This window comes from Corvus cornix, chromosome 15, assembly GCF_000738735.6.
Source record: "Corvus cornix cornix isolate S_Up_H32 chromosome 15, ASM73873v5, whole genome shotgun sequence".
In the NCBI taxonomy this organism is placed as follows: domain Eukaryota; kingdom Metazoa; phylum Chordata; class Aves; order Passeriformes; family Corvidae; genus Corvus; species Corvus cornix.
This window is the reverse complement of record NC_046345.1, coordinates 371,010-387,411: the sequence shown is the minus strand read 5'-3', so window position 1 is coordinate 387,411 and position 16,402 is coordinate 371,010. Positions and strand designations below refer to the sequence as shown.

At 40.2% G+C, this 16,402-nt stretch overlaps 1 protein-coding gene and 1 long non-coding RNA gene across 4 annotated transcripts in view; one reads left to right on the top strand and one right to left on the bottom strand.

Annotated features, from left to right (window-relative positions):
* Positions 1-16,402, bottom strand: part of LOC120410835 — a 208,878-nt gene that overhangs the window by 28,986 nt on the left and 163,490 nt on the right. The gene's annotated exons all lie outside the window — the stretch shown is intronic.
* Positions 1-16,402, top strand: part of ADGRD1 (adhesion G protein-coupled receptor D1) — a 138,663-nt gene that overhangs the window by 108,045 nt on the left and 14,216 nt on the right. For all 3 annotated transcript variants that reach the window (XM_019285267.3, XM_010398433.4, XM_019285266.3), the window contains one exon: positions 1,966-2,057. In XM_019285267.3, the coding sequence (XP_019140812.2) occupies positions 1,966-2,057 (92 nt within the window). The remainder of the gene's footprint in view (positions 1-1,965; positions 2,058-16,402) is intronic.

Sequence of the window (16,402 nt, the reverse complement as noted above, 5' to 3'; positions counted from 1 at the left end):
AAGCATAATGAGTGTTTCATCAACTAAACATTCTCCTGTTCAAATCACTGACAAAGTATTTATATCATATGCCAAAAAAAAAAAAAAATCACTGGAAGAACAATTCAGTGGCTGTATTTTGGTTCCCCTAAGGACAGTAGAAATAGCTCCATGTTTTACTTACTGAATCATTAACAAAGGGAGACATTTGTAGCTAATTGTTTATTTAGGCTGGATGAGATTGCTCTAATTTCTCGAAATACCTAAGCAAAAATTTTTAAGTTGTTAAGGAAATTTAAAGGGCTTCATTGCTAATTTTACAAGCACCTTGTGTTTTATCAGTGGTGAGACCACAATGTTTCCTTCTCATCTTTTAAACATGCACCCCAGAAAGGATAAAGTCACACTGACTGCACCAGAGGAGGAGCTCAAGGCCTTTTCAAGTTTCCACTTTACACCATCCACAATACCCAGGAAATTAATTTTAATTTTTTTTTTATATATAAAGGAATTAAAATTCAGCTATAAATATTGAACAGCTTGTGCATTAGAAAACTGTCTAATTTGTCTTGTGATGTTTCCATGACCAGATCTGAAGGCTCAGGTCCAGTTCGAGTGAGAGTTTGCAAGGCTCTGAGTATAGCATATAAATGGTTTTCTCAAAAATGCTCATTACCACCTCAAAGGATTTATAGAAGTTATTTACAAAATATGATTTGGTAGGAATAGGGAAAATGATCCCAAGACCATTGAATTTCACCTCTTATTCTTCTCTGTAAAGATGATTGAACAACAAGTACACTTGTTATTGAGGAGCTGTCAGCTGTCCTTTGGATAAACTCAAGAGCCGTGGCAGAAATGAACTAGCACAGATATGCTCTGATTCTACAGCAGGTGATGATCTGCCCTTAGAAATCTAAAATTAAAAAGGGGGTCAGAAGTTTAAAAAAAACCCAAGGAAATAACTGTCATCAAATTTAAACATTTTTAATTCACCTTCTCATTCTCAGAATTAGAATATTTATGTCAAAGTAAAGGATGATTATTGAGTTTTAGCTGAGGAACAGCACATTTTTTTGAAGTCTCCTCTTTGTTTTTGTTCTGTCGTTCAGGATAGTTTTGTTCTAGCCTTGTTCTTGCCACTTTGTAGCAGATGTGCAACTTTGGACAGGAAGGGGGAAATATGTCTTTCACCTTCACATTCTCTACCTTTTTTTTCTTTAAACCCAAGGTCTTTGCACAGCAAGACAGTCTTTGCCACAGTTCCTTTAAGTGATAAAGATTTCCTTCTTCCTTCACCTGTGACTCCAGCACAAACTTTCTTTTGTCGAATATTTTCAGTGTTAGTCGTTTCAAGATTTCCTACTTTCCTGTTGGGAATTCTTTTCATTTTATTGATGTTTCTGCTGGACCTGACATCAAAAAGAGTGGAGCCTTTGAAGAGCAGAGTTCAGATTTAACAAATTTTTCTCATTCCTCCTTTAAAATAATCTTGTACCTAAATTTCAAGCAGGCTTTGGTAAGAAACAGGACTTGTGCACCCTGAGGAGTGTCAGGAAAGGGGCTCTCTGAAGTCTGTGCACATGAAGCACAAACCCAAAGAGAATGCAGACACACGCCCTCGCTGATGAAGTTCTTGAAGTTCTCTAATTTGTCAGCTGGCAGCAGACAATTGGGGTATTTGTTGCTATAGTTGGGATGCTGAGCAGTTTGTCTTTGAAACAATGCACCACTCCAGACCTTTCCTAAACAGGCAAGGGAGCTCCTGAAGGAAAGAGAAAAGCAGCAGCTTCCCACTGTGGGGGGATGGAAATCATTGACAAGGGGCAAACTACACCAGTCCAACCTTGAAAACCTCTTTTGCCAAATAAGTACAAGACAGAAAGTTTCTGTTGTGTTTGTACAATACCTCCTGGGGCAATCTGCCCCTCGGACACAGCCAGAACTCACTTTCCTGACCAAGTCTTGTTCCTTCTTTTTCTCCAGATCAATATTGGCATTCTCATTGCTGTCACAAGAGTCATCTCCAGAATCAGTGCAGACAACTACAAGGTCCACGGAGATGCTAATGCCTTCAAGTAAGTTTTTCTCATTGAAATTATTTTGTAACAGCAATCTCACATGAGCAATGTTACACCATGGACCTCTCCCAGAACGCTGACATCATTCCTCCTCAGTAAAAAGCAAATACTGTTAAGGGTATCATCCACTTGAATGCAGCCAGTTAACCTATATTTTATTAAAGCTGAATGCTGCACAGGGTGAAACCTGTGGTTCAGCAGGAGCTAAAGTGTTTCCCTGCTTACTCCAGTCTCCAGCACTTGCTGATTCGTAATTTCCCCTTTTATTAATGGAGACTTTCCTATTCCTGCTACAGTCAGAAGCTGAATTTCACAGAGCATCATTAATCTGTACTGGGTAATTGCAACTATTCTGGTCCTTCTGAGGATAGATCTTGTTTCTAGCCCCAGTTCGGCATAATATTTAGGCATATGCTTATCTTTAAGACTCTCTTGATACTGCAAAGCACACAGACTTATGCTGGATTTAAATGTGTGCCTAAATTCAAGCGGGCCTTTATATCATAGTGCCTTGAGCCTCCTGGGGTGGTGGCCTCTGAGAGTGAATCATCTTTAAAATAGCACTAGCAAGTCTGGAGGGGAAATGTAAGGCAGACACAAAGCTACCTCTGAATACACAAGGACGAATTCTGATTTCTGAACTATGCAAGATTACGTGTGGGTAGCTAAGAAGATAATTTAATATACTGAGGCTAAATTAAGATGCTGAATATTCCATTTTGTATCTCCTAAAGATGCTTTAGTCCAAATATAAAAAGACACTGTATATAAACAAAGGAATATGGAACTTAGATAGAAGAAAAATGTGATGATGGCTTGTGTTTAATGTTTCTGAGGCACAGGCTGTTGTATGATAAGGATTTGGTGCCACTGTTCTGAAATGGTACCATAAAGAATAATTTTTATGCTTGGATTACTTATGTAATTTTGAAAATGTCAAGAAGTTTTAAATATCGGTGACAGTTACCTAATTGAAGTTAGTTTAGTTATTGTATACTTATCCAACAGGAAAAGAAAAACAGTAAATAAGTCTACGCAAAAATCTATAAGATAATTACACTGTAGTGGAATGAGAAGACTGGGAATTAAAATGACTGTTTCAGGTTTGGCTGAGTTCCTGCGACCTTCAGAAATACAAAGGAAATATAGAAACTTAGGAAGCAAATAACTGTATTATTGTCAATGCCAATTTTTATGCACTATTAGAAGTATGAAGACAAAGAAACTACTCCTTAAGTACAAGAGGAGCTACAGAGATTGCTCCATGTACGTAGATATTTTACTGTATTGCAAGGAATTGATTCAATACACACTGTACCCTGCACACTAATACATATTATGTTTTTAAAAAACTATGTGTGTACACATAAGTAAATCAACTTATGAATGATTGGTCTAGGAATAAGATGTAATCCCTTTAATGAGGAGTGTATGTTCTTAGTCCAAATATTATCAGCTGCAGATTTGGAATGCTGTAACTCTGTACTGAAAATGAGACTTCTTCAGGTACCCTGCCTAAGAGATGCTCTTTGTGCCAAGTAATTTTCACATTACAGTTTCAGGATTTGACCTAACAAAGGTTACAGGGAGAAAAGTGGAGAAAAATGATTATCAGAGGGCTGATACATCTGAAAACTGAAATCAGTAAGTTATTAAGTGGAAGTATGCTCTGATAGAACAACTTTGCTCACAGAACTAAATTAAGTCAACAAAATACAATAGAAGGTAAACAGAGCATAGAGAATAGCTCTTTTTCTCTAGGTATCATTACAGGGACGGGTCCTCAAAGGAAGTTTGAGATGAGAAGAGTGTAAATACATGTTCAAATCAGATCCTGGGAAGTATTTATACCCTGATTTAACATGGCATGAGGCATGATGAATTAGAGTTTTATGTACGGGGATGTCATGGAGAAAGTCACTGGTCTATTGGAAAAAAAGATAATTATAAGGCCTTTGTAGCACTGGGTTTATATGTCTAGTGTGAAATCCCTCTGTACATTTTCCAAAAAATAAGAGAACAAAGCAAAGCAGGGTTCTGATCTGACAGGTGCACGGGAAGTGTTTTTCATGGTGTAAAATCCCCATGGCTCCAAGCACAAAAGGCTCCTGGGTGTTGATTACAGGCTATTAACCCGACAGGGTGGATAAGCACAGCAAAACGAATCAGTGACACAACACAGAGAAATCAGAAAAGCAGAAAAGCTCTATAGTTTCTGTGAGGAAGGACTGCAAGGTAGTTTTTGAATCAACAGGTTCAACTGGCTTAGGGAGGAATCACCAAAGGCTGCAAAATGCTTTGTGTAACGTGAGCCTTAAATAAGGGGGCTGCCAGGCATCCACGATACTGCTGTTCATTGATACTTGCTATGGGCAAAACTGAGCTGTGTTAGGAGGAATTTATCAGGCCCTTCTCACAAACACAGAGCTGGATTAAACTGGCATGGTGTGATTTTGGTGAGGCAGGAAAGCTTTGTCACCACGTCACAGCTGTTTGCAGCAGTCAGGTGGGACGTAAGGAGAAGTGGCTCCTTTAGGGCTGTGCTTTGGTTTCAGAAAGCCAAAGGCAGAAAATGAGAACTGCAGTGAAAGGAGCTGTGGAGGGGAAAGCTGCTCAGTCCAATAAATTTGAGGGAGAAAAAAAGAGGGATTTCAGTGCTGTCTTTTCAAGCTGGACTGAAATGTGAGTGGACAGCACAATGAGAGACAGTAAGCTGTTGTCTGCACCAGTTTGAATGATGGCAGCAGTTAGCCAGCAGGGTTAGACATGTACAGGTCATAATGAACTGAAGGGCCTGGCAAAACTGGCTCGGGAGCAACCAAAGTGGCTGTGCCAGGAGCACGAGGAGGTGCCAGTGCCACCTCTTTCCTTGGTGGCTCAGGCCAGTGCTCAAATCTATCTGTAAGCACCTGACTGAGTGGCCTCACACTTGTGGATGTTGCCGAGTTCAAATCCAAGCAGCTGCTGTAGTCTGACAATCCCAGCCTGCAGGTTTCACAGAACAGGCTGCTCCTCAGGCTCTACTGCCAAAGGAGAAGTTTAATCACACTGACAGGGACTAAATTCTGTTGCTGCTGGCAGCCTGGATGGGAGAGAACCTGAGCTGGCTCTGTCTCCCCTAAACTCCAGAGCTCAGTAAAGCCGACACCACATCCACTGGGACTCCTGATCCATGGAGAAATGGCTCCTGCTGCAGTTGATGTTAAATGTTCATCTCACTTGCTCTAAAAGCTCTGATTTCTCCCCAGTGGCAGAGGGAAGCCCAGACCGACTGGTTGTGCTCAGATACCATCTCTGCATGTCTCAAGCCAGGCGTGGTGACTCAGCCCATAACTGAGCAGAGATCACCTCAGGAAATCATGAGAATAAAGATGCATTTGGAGTCATGATGGTATCAATTAGAAAGGGTATTTATTGCTGGAGAAGTGCTAGTGCTGGGGCATGTTTAGCTTCTGAAAAATTAAGTTACTTGGCAATGCAAGTGGATATTACCAACAAGGCTTGGTTCCCTTGGCAACAAACAGCAATAAACTGATGTAATTATTTAGAGTAATTGTTCCTGATTTTCCATATGGCAACAGGTCCTCTCAAATGCTGACTCAAACGTGACTGCAGACTGTGCATCAGGGTGAGCCAGCTCACCTTCCAAGCTCTGCTCTGAAGGCAGCATCTGACAAACTTCAGGCTTAAAAGCCAAAACAGAAAAGAAAGTTGTGAACAAAGTTCATTTTTTGGGCATAAAATTAATTTATTATTCATCTTCCCCATTCATATTTCCCCCAGAACAAAGTGCAGTTATTGGCTTATCAACCTCTTCAGGTTCAGATGTTGCTTGTCACGCAGGAGACGTCAGAGAGCATCCTGCTGAACATCTTGTTCTACTTTCACAGCCACTGATGTGGTCATTTGTTTGTTTAAAGTAAATAAAAATAGTGCCCCTAAAATGAATTTAAGAAGCAACATAAAAGAGTAAGCTTTTATGATATATAAACTGCAAAATACCCAGTAACTTAAGACAAAATGAATATAATTAAACAGGTTATGATCAGAGACACTAATTAATGCATAATAGACTCCTGTGACAGTCTGAATAGCAAGTATTTAGTGTAATTTTTCTATGTGTGTGAAAATAGCTCCTTTTTTAGTGTCTGAAACTTTAATTCTGCAAGAGCAGTTTACTGAAAAGAGCTGAGCAAAGAATTATTATCATCTCCTATTTATTACTTGAATTTACCTAAGAACATGCTTTTTGTATTGTTTTTGAAGCACATTGAACACACATATAGAATATGAACTTTTCCTTTAGCTGTGATTGCTTATACTTGAATCTCTTATTAGAGGATTAGCTATTGACTCCCAGCAAAATAATTTTGAGCAATAATTCAGTTGTGGCTTAATGAGAATGTTTTGCATCCAGGGAACAGACTTTCTGCCAAAAAGCGAATTTAAATGTTTTAGTTTATAGAATGCTGAATCTAATACCTTGAAACATTTAAATGCATACATACAGCATTTGTTTGAATTATCCATTCTTATTTTAGGGACATAACTAATCATATGTTTGATTTTAAGCATATGAATAGCCTCTCTAAGCTTAATGCAATTAAAGCAGATTAGTTTAATGGAATTGCTCATGTGCTTGAAAAGGCACATAATTACATTTCTGAGTTATGAACCATTTGCACTCTTTTTCTTACTTATTTCTGCTGCATCTACAGACTTTACTCAGCGCATTCATTGGCTTATAAGGGCCTAAATACGCAGCTTTTTGCTTACTGCCCTACCCTTTTAAAGTCTCATTGCTTTTTGCATGGAAAGTTCCTTCTCTGTTACAGTGAGAGAAGATCCCAGTGTGACAGTGTTAGAAGTGTGCACATTTCATTCCCCACAGGGAGAACTCTTGCCTGATTACATTTACCACAGGTAATAATTTGACTGCCTGAGTTCCCTCGAGTGCAAGGGTTAAAGTGTAACAGAAAGAATTCTCAAAGATCTGTTTTGCACTGACTGATGTTAATGGTAGCAGAGGAAGAAATGCCCAGCTCATCTCTGTTGCAGGAACAGTGGTTTTGGTTTAGAAGCAAAGACACCACGTTTAGCCTTCCCCCTGTGATTTCCCAGCCAGTTCACTTCTGCATTCCATTGTCCAGAAGAGACAGTTTCATTAACTTTTCTTGAGTAAACTGCCAAGTCCAACTCTTATTGAATACATTCTCACTGCCTACTCTGAAATGGTCCAATGAGTTGGAAAAATCTCTGTCTTTTTTATAAACTGTACACTTCAGCACTCAGTGAACCGAAAGTGATAGCTATCATAATCATCCATGGAGAAAGCAATTACAGCAAAATTAAAAATATTTCTTAGCCTTTTACCCTGTTCTTTCTTTCATTTAGGTTGAGGTTTATTATTTTCTTCGTCCCTCAATCTTCACTCAGTGAAATAGTAAAACAGTTCTCCATTGGAAAAGTATGTTTAATGTTTAGTTAAATTAATGACTGAAAATTGGAACAAATGGCAGTAGCTGCAGTGAATGGGAGCAAAACAGGGCTTCAAGACAATCCCAGCACAGTAAGTCATGTAAGCTGCTGTGTTAGTTCCATCTGCATTTTTTAATGTATCACAAACCCCTTCACATGAAACTGAACACAGAGTCTGCAGGTTTAATGCAAATCTATTCCTTACTCTGGTTATTTGGAAAACAACAAAGCTGTACAGAAAGCATTTCCCTTTGACAGGTGCAAATCCGAGAGGGCTGTCCTCCAGCAGCTCTGGTGCTGCAGACATCTGTAGAGTTTCATCGAGTAATTGGCCATTCCAAAGCACTTTGCAAAGCCATCCATTACACCTCTGCAGCACCGAGAGTGCCGTGGCAAATTGCTCATCCATTTAATCACTGATCCATTCCCTGCCACGACTCTGCCTCGGTATTTTGCTTTGTTTATAAACACTCCCCCAGCCTTTCAGCCCAGTCACCTTCCGCCTGGGATACAAATCTTGGGAGTCAGTGCTGATACCTTTGGTGCTTTAACATCAGCCATTATTCTGTGAGATCCTGTTTATTTATTGCATTTTTTTCTTGTGTTTCCATTCCTGTTTTGTGTCCAAAGACTCCTCATTCTAAGGATTATTCCCAGCTGTTCATTTTCACAGAATGTACTTGTCAATCATGACACTGCTTGAAGCTCTCACAAGAGCTCTCCTGCCAAAGCGATACCATAATCTCCTCTGTAACTAAATTCCACCTCTTTGTGATACCATTAGAGAATTTTTCTCTTCTTTTTATCTCCTTCCACAAGGAAGCTGAGGAGCAAGTTACAATATGTAAACTCTTCTGAAAGTCTGCAGGGATTCAAAATACGCAGCAGTAGAAAATCCTTTCTATGCCTTTCTGGGTGGCAGGTGTTTGCAGTGCAGCCCTCAGAGACAGGAAGCACCTGCTTTTGTGAGCTCTAATGAAAAAGAAAATAGCTTGTTCCATTTGCTGAAGGAGAGCCATCCTTTAGACAGAGCAGTGTGACAGGCCAAATCTACTTCCAGCAATTCCTTTTCTTCACAGTTTCTCACTATGTGTAAGGAATTGTGTTCGTTGAACATGGCTTCAAACAGCATGAGTGATGCACCTCACAGAAACTGTTGGAAGGAGGAGAGTTGACTGGCAATAAAGGAAATAATTAAAATGGAAGTATTAAGCAGTGACAGCTAGTGAGCTGAAGTGCTACTGCCAATGATAATGTCTTCAACCTAATTAAGTTTTTGGCTCATTGAATATGACAAATACAAATGCAGTTTGGGTATCTCCTTATTAGACTCAGGGTTTTAGACTAAAAATAACATGGGTTTGAACGTTGCCAATGAGGGTATTAATGAGGAAGTGCTAATCTTTTAGAGACCGTAATGACAGTAATGGGAGTGCTTTCTTTACTGCAGATGCTGAGAGCCACAACACTGCAGAAAGGCTCCAGGCCACGTTGTGATTGTTCAGGTGCATTTCAGGCTCATTTTGGGGGGGGGGGGGGGGGTATTAAAAAGTTAAAGCATAGGTACAGAGAGGAGGCTACTCTGCAAAAGGAGAGAAACAGGGACAAATAGAAACAGGCTTAAACTGATGGAAAAAAATCAAGTATCTTTAAGGTTCCTGTAGTGGGAGGGGAGTTGCAAAGTAATGGATCTGATTACCTGGAGAGCTGCTGAGCTGCTGCCTTTGAGCAGCTTTCACAAGTGGTTGTACCACTGCCTGTCAGGGCTAATTCTGCTGCCAGGAGCGACAACCAAGCCTGTCTCATGGCTGGGCTGGATGAGATGACATTGTGAGCCCTTCCACAGCTTAGTTTTTTACTGGTTGTCTCCTTCTGAGCCAAAACTGTCCTTTGTGGAAATAGTTTTCTGTCTGTCATTACTCCTTAAGCAGGATTTGCTGCTCCAGGGCCTGTTGATTTTGGCTCCAAAGGAACAAGCAGCTCTGATACTTGTGCCTATTTCTTTCTGTGTTAGGAAGGGCAGCAAGACAAAACACATAGGTACAAAATATACAGGGAAAACTTCATTGTTAAGAGGCGCTGGTTTTTCTGAGTGTACAGATAAAACCATTCTTATTAGAGATGCTTAGGCATGTTTATTTTCACATCTGAATGTCAGGATAGAATAAGGTTTGTTAAAACTTGGTTGTTAAATCCCTTGTTGTTGTTAAAAACCTTGCTGTGAACACAACAGAATCAGTGATGGAGGTGCAGGGTATGAGAGAAGGGGCCATACCAAGCCACCCTCCAGCTGTTTATCATCTTGTCTGGATGGGAATGTCTAGAAGCTTGTGTTGTACTTATTGACCTATGGTTGGATCAATTTCTTGATTCCAGCCTCTCAGTCCCTGATAGATTCCAAGGGCAGTCACTGCAGGTGTAATCTGTCCTCCACAGGAGACTAGGGGTTCAGATGGGGTCTCCTTAATACAAACCACGATTTATAGAGCATTTAATGAGAACAAAACTCTGCTGGCCCCATGCCTAAGGTTGGATCACTCCTGAAGAGTCCCAAGGTGCCAGGTAGAGAGGAGTCAGGTCAAGGGTGTTGTTAACAGTATGATATTGAGACATCTGACAGCAATGCGTGGGTGGTGTCACTCCACCGTCCCCCTCCCTGCTGCCAAAGTTTTCTAAAGGATAGCTTGTCTCCTTTACTTCTAGAATTATAACAACAGAAAGTTTCAGGTTTTGAAAATCGATAGCTTTGAAGTTCACATTAATTTGTTTTTAAAATGTCCTAGCTGGATTTATCTTTCAATCTTTTAATATCTGATTTTAAGCCATGGAAGTGCTGGTGGGAGGAGGATGGGGCTGTGAGTCAGAGCCTGGTGCCTGGAACCACAGTAACAATTAAATGCTGCTTGTTCATCACAAAATGGGACAATTCCCTGTGAACAGCCATAACCCCAAGAGTTTGAGCTGCTTCATTTACACCCTTGGTTCCAATTTACAATCCTGGAACTCTGTGTCAGCTTTATGCAGAATAGTAAGAACAAATATTATAGTTTTACAGCATTGCAGAATATAAATGTTATTTAAGCATGTGCCTTGTGCAGAGCTCTGGGCAACTTGTAAATCACTGCCCAGTCTGACACAGCTCTTAGCTAAGTGTGATTTACATATTTTCCCAATAAAGCACTCTAAAAATAAAATTAAATAAATGGAAAATACAGGTAATTGCAATAAAGAAAAGATACTATCCTAGTATCAAAAATACTTTTAAACTTTTAGGTGCTCTCTTCAGGTAAGTGCCATTAACAATATTTATGTTACAGGTGTTCTGGAAATAGAAATTGAACATTATTCCCAATTCTTTTCAACTGAAAAGGATGTGAGGCAGAAACATATTTTCATGAAAGAAACTGAATAAAAAGCACTTTTCTTTTGGAGCAGTATTAGAATAGTGAGGTTTTAAAAGTGAGATGCTCTAACCACCTCAGGAAGAACCATGTTCTTTACTCTGTTTCTTATCCCTGGTAAGTCTCATGTATCTGCTCCAGATGTCCTCCCAAGTTAGTTGTCTAATAATAATAATAATAATAATAATAATAAATATTTAAAAACTAGGGAATATCTGAATACAGTAGCAGAACAAAGAAGCTTTGGGTGTCCTCATGTGAGTAAATACAATAATGATTCAGATTCCTTGTAAGCAGCAATAAGACAGATAGAAATATGTATGATATAAATATGTATGGAGCTGCATAAAGAAGTGTTTCATGACTTATTGTCTGTACAGAACAAGAGAATTAGCTAACCCTCAGCTCAGATTTTTAAATAAATAAATTATGACCACTGAGTCTATTTCTCATTTTCATAATGTGTATGGAAACCAACTGTACCTGAGTGCAGCAGCATCTTGCTAAAGAAAAGGGCTTGAGACTGTCCCAAAAAGCCAAAGGAGGCAGAGGCACAGCACTTGGATGTAATACAGCATCAGCCATGACACTGGCTTTGATAAACACTAAAGCCTTGTGCTGCCTGGCTTCTTTACTGCCAGTCCAATAAGAAATCAAGCTCCTCACGTTGCAGCACCGCCTCTGTGCAGTTTGCATTTCCCTCTGAAGCAGCAGTTGCCGGCAGAGCCCAGGAGCAGAGGGATTGCAGCTGGGCTCCAGCAATCTTTGCAGTCCTGGTTTTTTTCCCCCTTGTGCACATTTGAGACAGGAGATCAAGCAAGGATAAAGCTATTTATTTGCCTCTGCTGCAGTTCAAGCTCATATGAACCATTACACAGAAAATGACTTCTCCTCCTCAGCTTATACGCCTGACCTTGATCGCTTTGCTGTTGGTTGCTACTGTTGCCATGGAAATGGGAGAATGATTGTTCTGTTGATATCATAGCATAATTAAGGGTCACTGAGACTGTTTGGGTCAAGAGATCAGTTTCAGAATTCAGCTCCTCGGGGGGTGAATGTTATTCCACAAAAATTTTCTGCATGATTTGACATGATTTTTTCTTTGTCATCCTAAATTAAAATATGAGTCCCACTGATTTCAAGCTAAAAGCCAGAAATATTTGCCAAGCCTACAGATTCCTAGAGAAGACTGCTTTTTCTGGGTGTTCCAGGGCTACAGAACTACCAAGTTGTGGAGTTTGTTGCCACTTGTCAGCTAAGGAGTGGTAAATGGCTGTGTAATTGCCTCTGACAATTTTGAAATGTGTGTAGAACACAATCATTTTCACTGGTAAAAGCCTCTGGTGATGGAGATTTGAGTCTCTTCAGGGAGTAACTAGCTCAGAAGCTTTTTTTTCCTCTTGAAAAGCTTGATTTTTCTACAAGGACAGTTTAAGAAAGGAGGAATTAGGAACTTGGGCCATTTTTGACAGGCCATGTTTTCTAGATTACCAATAATTTTTGCTGCTTGCCTCTACTCTTTCCAGAGAAGCACACTTTTCTTGAAAACTCAAACCCCAACATGACACATGGAGCACAGAGTAGGTGCTACTTCATATTTTTAGCATATGGTGTGCCAGGTTTGACATCCCAGAGTAAGGAAAACAAAATTAATCATAATGGGTTTTCATCACTGACTGCAGCTTTGTAAGTCTTAAAAACAGGTCTATAAATTGTGTTTCATTATAATTATAATTAATTAAATGAAGCTACCTCTACACTAGCATCTAATCCTGTGCTTTGGACAACTCTTGAAGTTTTAAGGAAAAAAGGCCCCATCCACCTTTTCCTCCTGGTCTGGCAAGGCAAAACAGATGTGCACTGCCACACTCTTCTGTTTCCTTTGGCTTTCTCTTGGCACAGAGGTTTTTGAAAGGTCTGTCTGCTTGTAGTTTCCCTCTCTTGGAGCAGGTCTGTATTTTTGATGCACCCTCTCTTTTTCCCTGCGCGTCCTTCCTGAGCAAGCTGTGCTCTTTCATATCAGTATTCCAGTCATGTGAATGCTTCCATCACAGCTTCTGTTATGTAAGGAAAAGGGAATGCTGTGAGGTCCTTTCCATAACTTCTGTAATTTGACAGTCCCTCTTTATTAGCACCGGGTCTGTCATCTCAGTTTACTGCCAGGAAAACAGAGACTTTCACCGCATGATATAATAGCTACAAAACAGATTGAGATGGCTGTAAACAGCGCAAGAAGACTAATTTTCAGAATATTGTTTCAAGATGACTTGCAGAGATCTAACCAATTAAAACTAGTAAGAGTTAGGCTGATGTAGATTCATGCCTCACACTGACAATTTGCCTAGGGACAGTCATGCTGCAAAACAGAATGCTGTCATGAGATGGGAGAAATCTGCATTGGGAGCCTGGGAAAAGGATGAAACAATGGAGAAGTGGAAGTTATAATTAGGGGTAAATGTTGGAAGAAAAACGATCGCATCTCGCCTGCTCCACTCACAGGCAGGATCTGGCCCTTTGAGACATTTCCATTTCTTTGTCCTTGAAAGAGACAGGTAATGAGGTTTTTGGGAATAAGCTGTCACAATCAGTGCCTTCTCCTGGGCTGAGCCCGGGCAGAGTTAGGCACCAGTTCTGTGTTAGAAGAAGAGAGGAATCTGAAGGATCAGACTGCCCAGACATTCAGAGTGCCCAGAGCAGCCCAGGCTGGATTGTCCTGTTGCTCCTATAACTGACTTTACAATCATATTTGTCAATTATTTGATATCTTTGACCTAGAGAGAACTAATACCTGTTCAACCCAGGGCTTGCTCAACTGATACCTATGAGACCAAATCCTCCTCCATAGTTTTTGTTGTCTGGTTGCAAGAACAAAGTGTTGCTCTTTTGTCCTACCTTTGGAGACAAACTGACCCTTAGTAATATCATGATAAGTTTACAAAAGCCCATTAGAAAATTGCAATTTATTTTCTTTTAAAAACCCGAATGAATCCCTCCAGACTTTCTGGTCAATTTGCTTTTGTGAGACTATTAAAGAAAACCTGTAATGGAAGTGGGTAATATTTTCTTGCCTTTTTTCCTCCCCCTATTTTTTCTATAAAGTAACTCCAGAATCTTTTAGGGAAGAAACAAACAATGTGGGTAATAGGCAAGTGAACCATTTGTGTTGAAGAAATGAATAAATCTTTGGTATTGTAAGGATCAGGGCCAATTCTTTTCCTTTTAAACTGCTTTCATTTTCCACATGATTTTCTAAGAATTTAATTATTTTGGCTTCTGGCCATGGTCATCAACAACCACTCCTGGGAAATTTGTTCAGTTGCCCATTTCTGGAGTCTCATTCATTTTCAGCAGCCACATTTTTTGGACTTCCAAAAAGTGTAACCTGTGACTGAAACAAAACCCCTGCCCATTTTGTCTACCTGGCAGCACTGATTGTGAATTCATCTTACAGGATTGTGTCACTGTTCACCCAAGGTTGCTCTCAGCAGCTCTGAATTGCCTGTCTGACTGGGGATATTTGTCCTGCACGCTCCTTTAGCAGTTGCTATGGAAAAGAGAAAACATGTTCTGTTCCACTGGGGCTCTTCCTGAGGTTCAAGTGATGCTTCAGGAGAAGCAGAGCGTGAAAGGAAGCACAGAGACACACAGTGTTTAAAGATTCTAACACAAATATGCAACAAGGCCATTCACGAGCAGGAGGCCCCAGTCTCCTTCCAAAAATGGTGACTTCACTGAGAACAGAGGAGCTTCTGGGGGTCTCTTGGGAATGAGACTGGGCACGAGTGGCTGTGCTGTGGTACGTAGTCCAGGTCTCCTCATCCAAACCCATCAATTAACACTCCTTGATTGGTTATGGAACATTCTTCTACTGTGAGAATAAGCTGTCATTTTCTTTGATGACTTAATGGTGAAGTTCAGTGGAAAATTAGCTCTTACCTTGGGCTTGGGGATTGAGAAACAGAGAATGCTGTCTCAGCAGCAGTGCAATAAGAGAATTAGTATCAAAAAATGTTGGAGAAAGGAATTATAGGAAAAGAATGGAAAATTTCTACTGCAAGTTCAGTTTCCCTGGGGAAATCACAAACTCCTAAAATTCAGCTTGCAAGGACATTATGTTTTAATTCTTCATATTTGTTTTTAATAACTTGCACTAAAGACAAGGAGAAGGACATGTTTTGCTTCAGTACTTTTTTTTGGGAAGTATTTTTTTTTCTTTTGTATTTTTAGAATCTGGAAGCAATGGCGGTGACAAGGGACTTGATCGGTGGAAAGCCTTAGCAAGACATGGATTCCTAAACCCCTGGTTAGGTGCTTAAGTCAAAAGCCAGCACTGCAGCCCCTGGAATTGCCTTCTCAGTATTAAAATTCCTAAGGTCGCTCCATTTCTGGTCTTGGCCTTAATTTTGTCAGGCTTGATGGGGATTTGAAGTGAGAGTTGAGTTTCAGTCCCTGCTCTACTGAATATTTAATATAAATTCAGAAATATTAATAAAGCAAGGATTAGGTAAGACTCTCCTCTCTCAGGGAGTGCTTTGTGACTAATCTGTGGAGCTCACCTTCTCTCTGAGCCAGAGAATACTTAATTATTTGAGTGGAACAGGTTCAACAGGCAAGAATGAGCATCAAGCAGGGAGTCAAAAATATTTTTCTGAAAAAATGGAAACCAATCCTTTAGGCAGAAGAGTGATTTGAGCCCAGACCTCTTTTATTCTGGGCAAATGCTGTGTTTTCTAAAGGCAGTTTGAGATTTTTGGGAAGGCAGGTGAGAGGTGACGCTACTTTGGCAACATCTGCCTTCTTGTGAGGGTCTGTGGTGAGAGGGCAGACTGTAAAACACTGAGGGTGATAGAAAAGGAACAACTCCACCTCCCTTCCCACTCATGTGATAAAAATCAGTCTGAATTTAGTTGCTGTTGCAGCCTAGATTTTCTTTTCCTGTAGCTGCAATGCTTTCATTTAGCAGCCTCTTCCTGGGTTATAAATGACACAAGAAAGCAATGATCTGAAGTGATTGTAAATAGTTCTCATGCAGTTTCACACCATTATTTTGAAAGTGCAAATAACATTTGGGAAAATGGGAAATAGTCTCTGCAGTTATTAGTTTTGTCTTTTTTTTTTTCTTTAATTTGCTATAGTTCTGCCTAGAAATCACCCAAGATTAGGTAAGCAACTGTGTATCTGCTGATTAAAGTACATTCCTTGTGCCATCAGCCTGATTGTCTCTGCAGCCAAGACAAAGTGTAGGAGGAGAAGGAGGTGCATCAGTATTTGCAGGAATTTCCATCAGCTGCTGCTTGGAGTCAGGAGCAGAAGTAAAATCTATGTGTGTCCTTTTAGGATGAAAGTTCTACCCCTTAGATCAAGATGTCTAGCAGAGTCCAGAGCTTAATTTCATTTAGTAAAACACCCACACACCTGCTCTGATGTCACTTCCATGCAGTGTGGGGAGTAAATTGGTTGCTA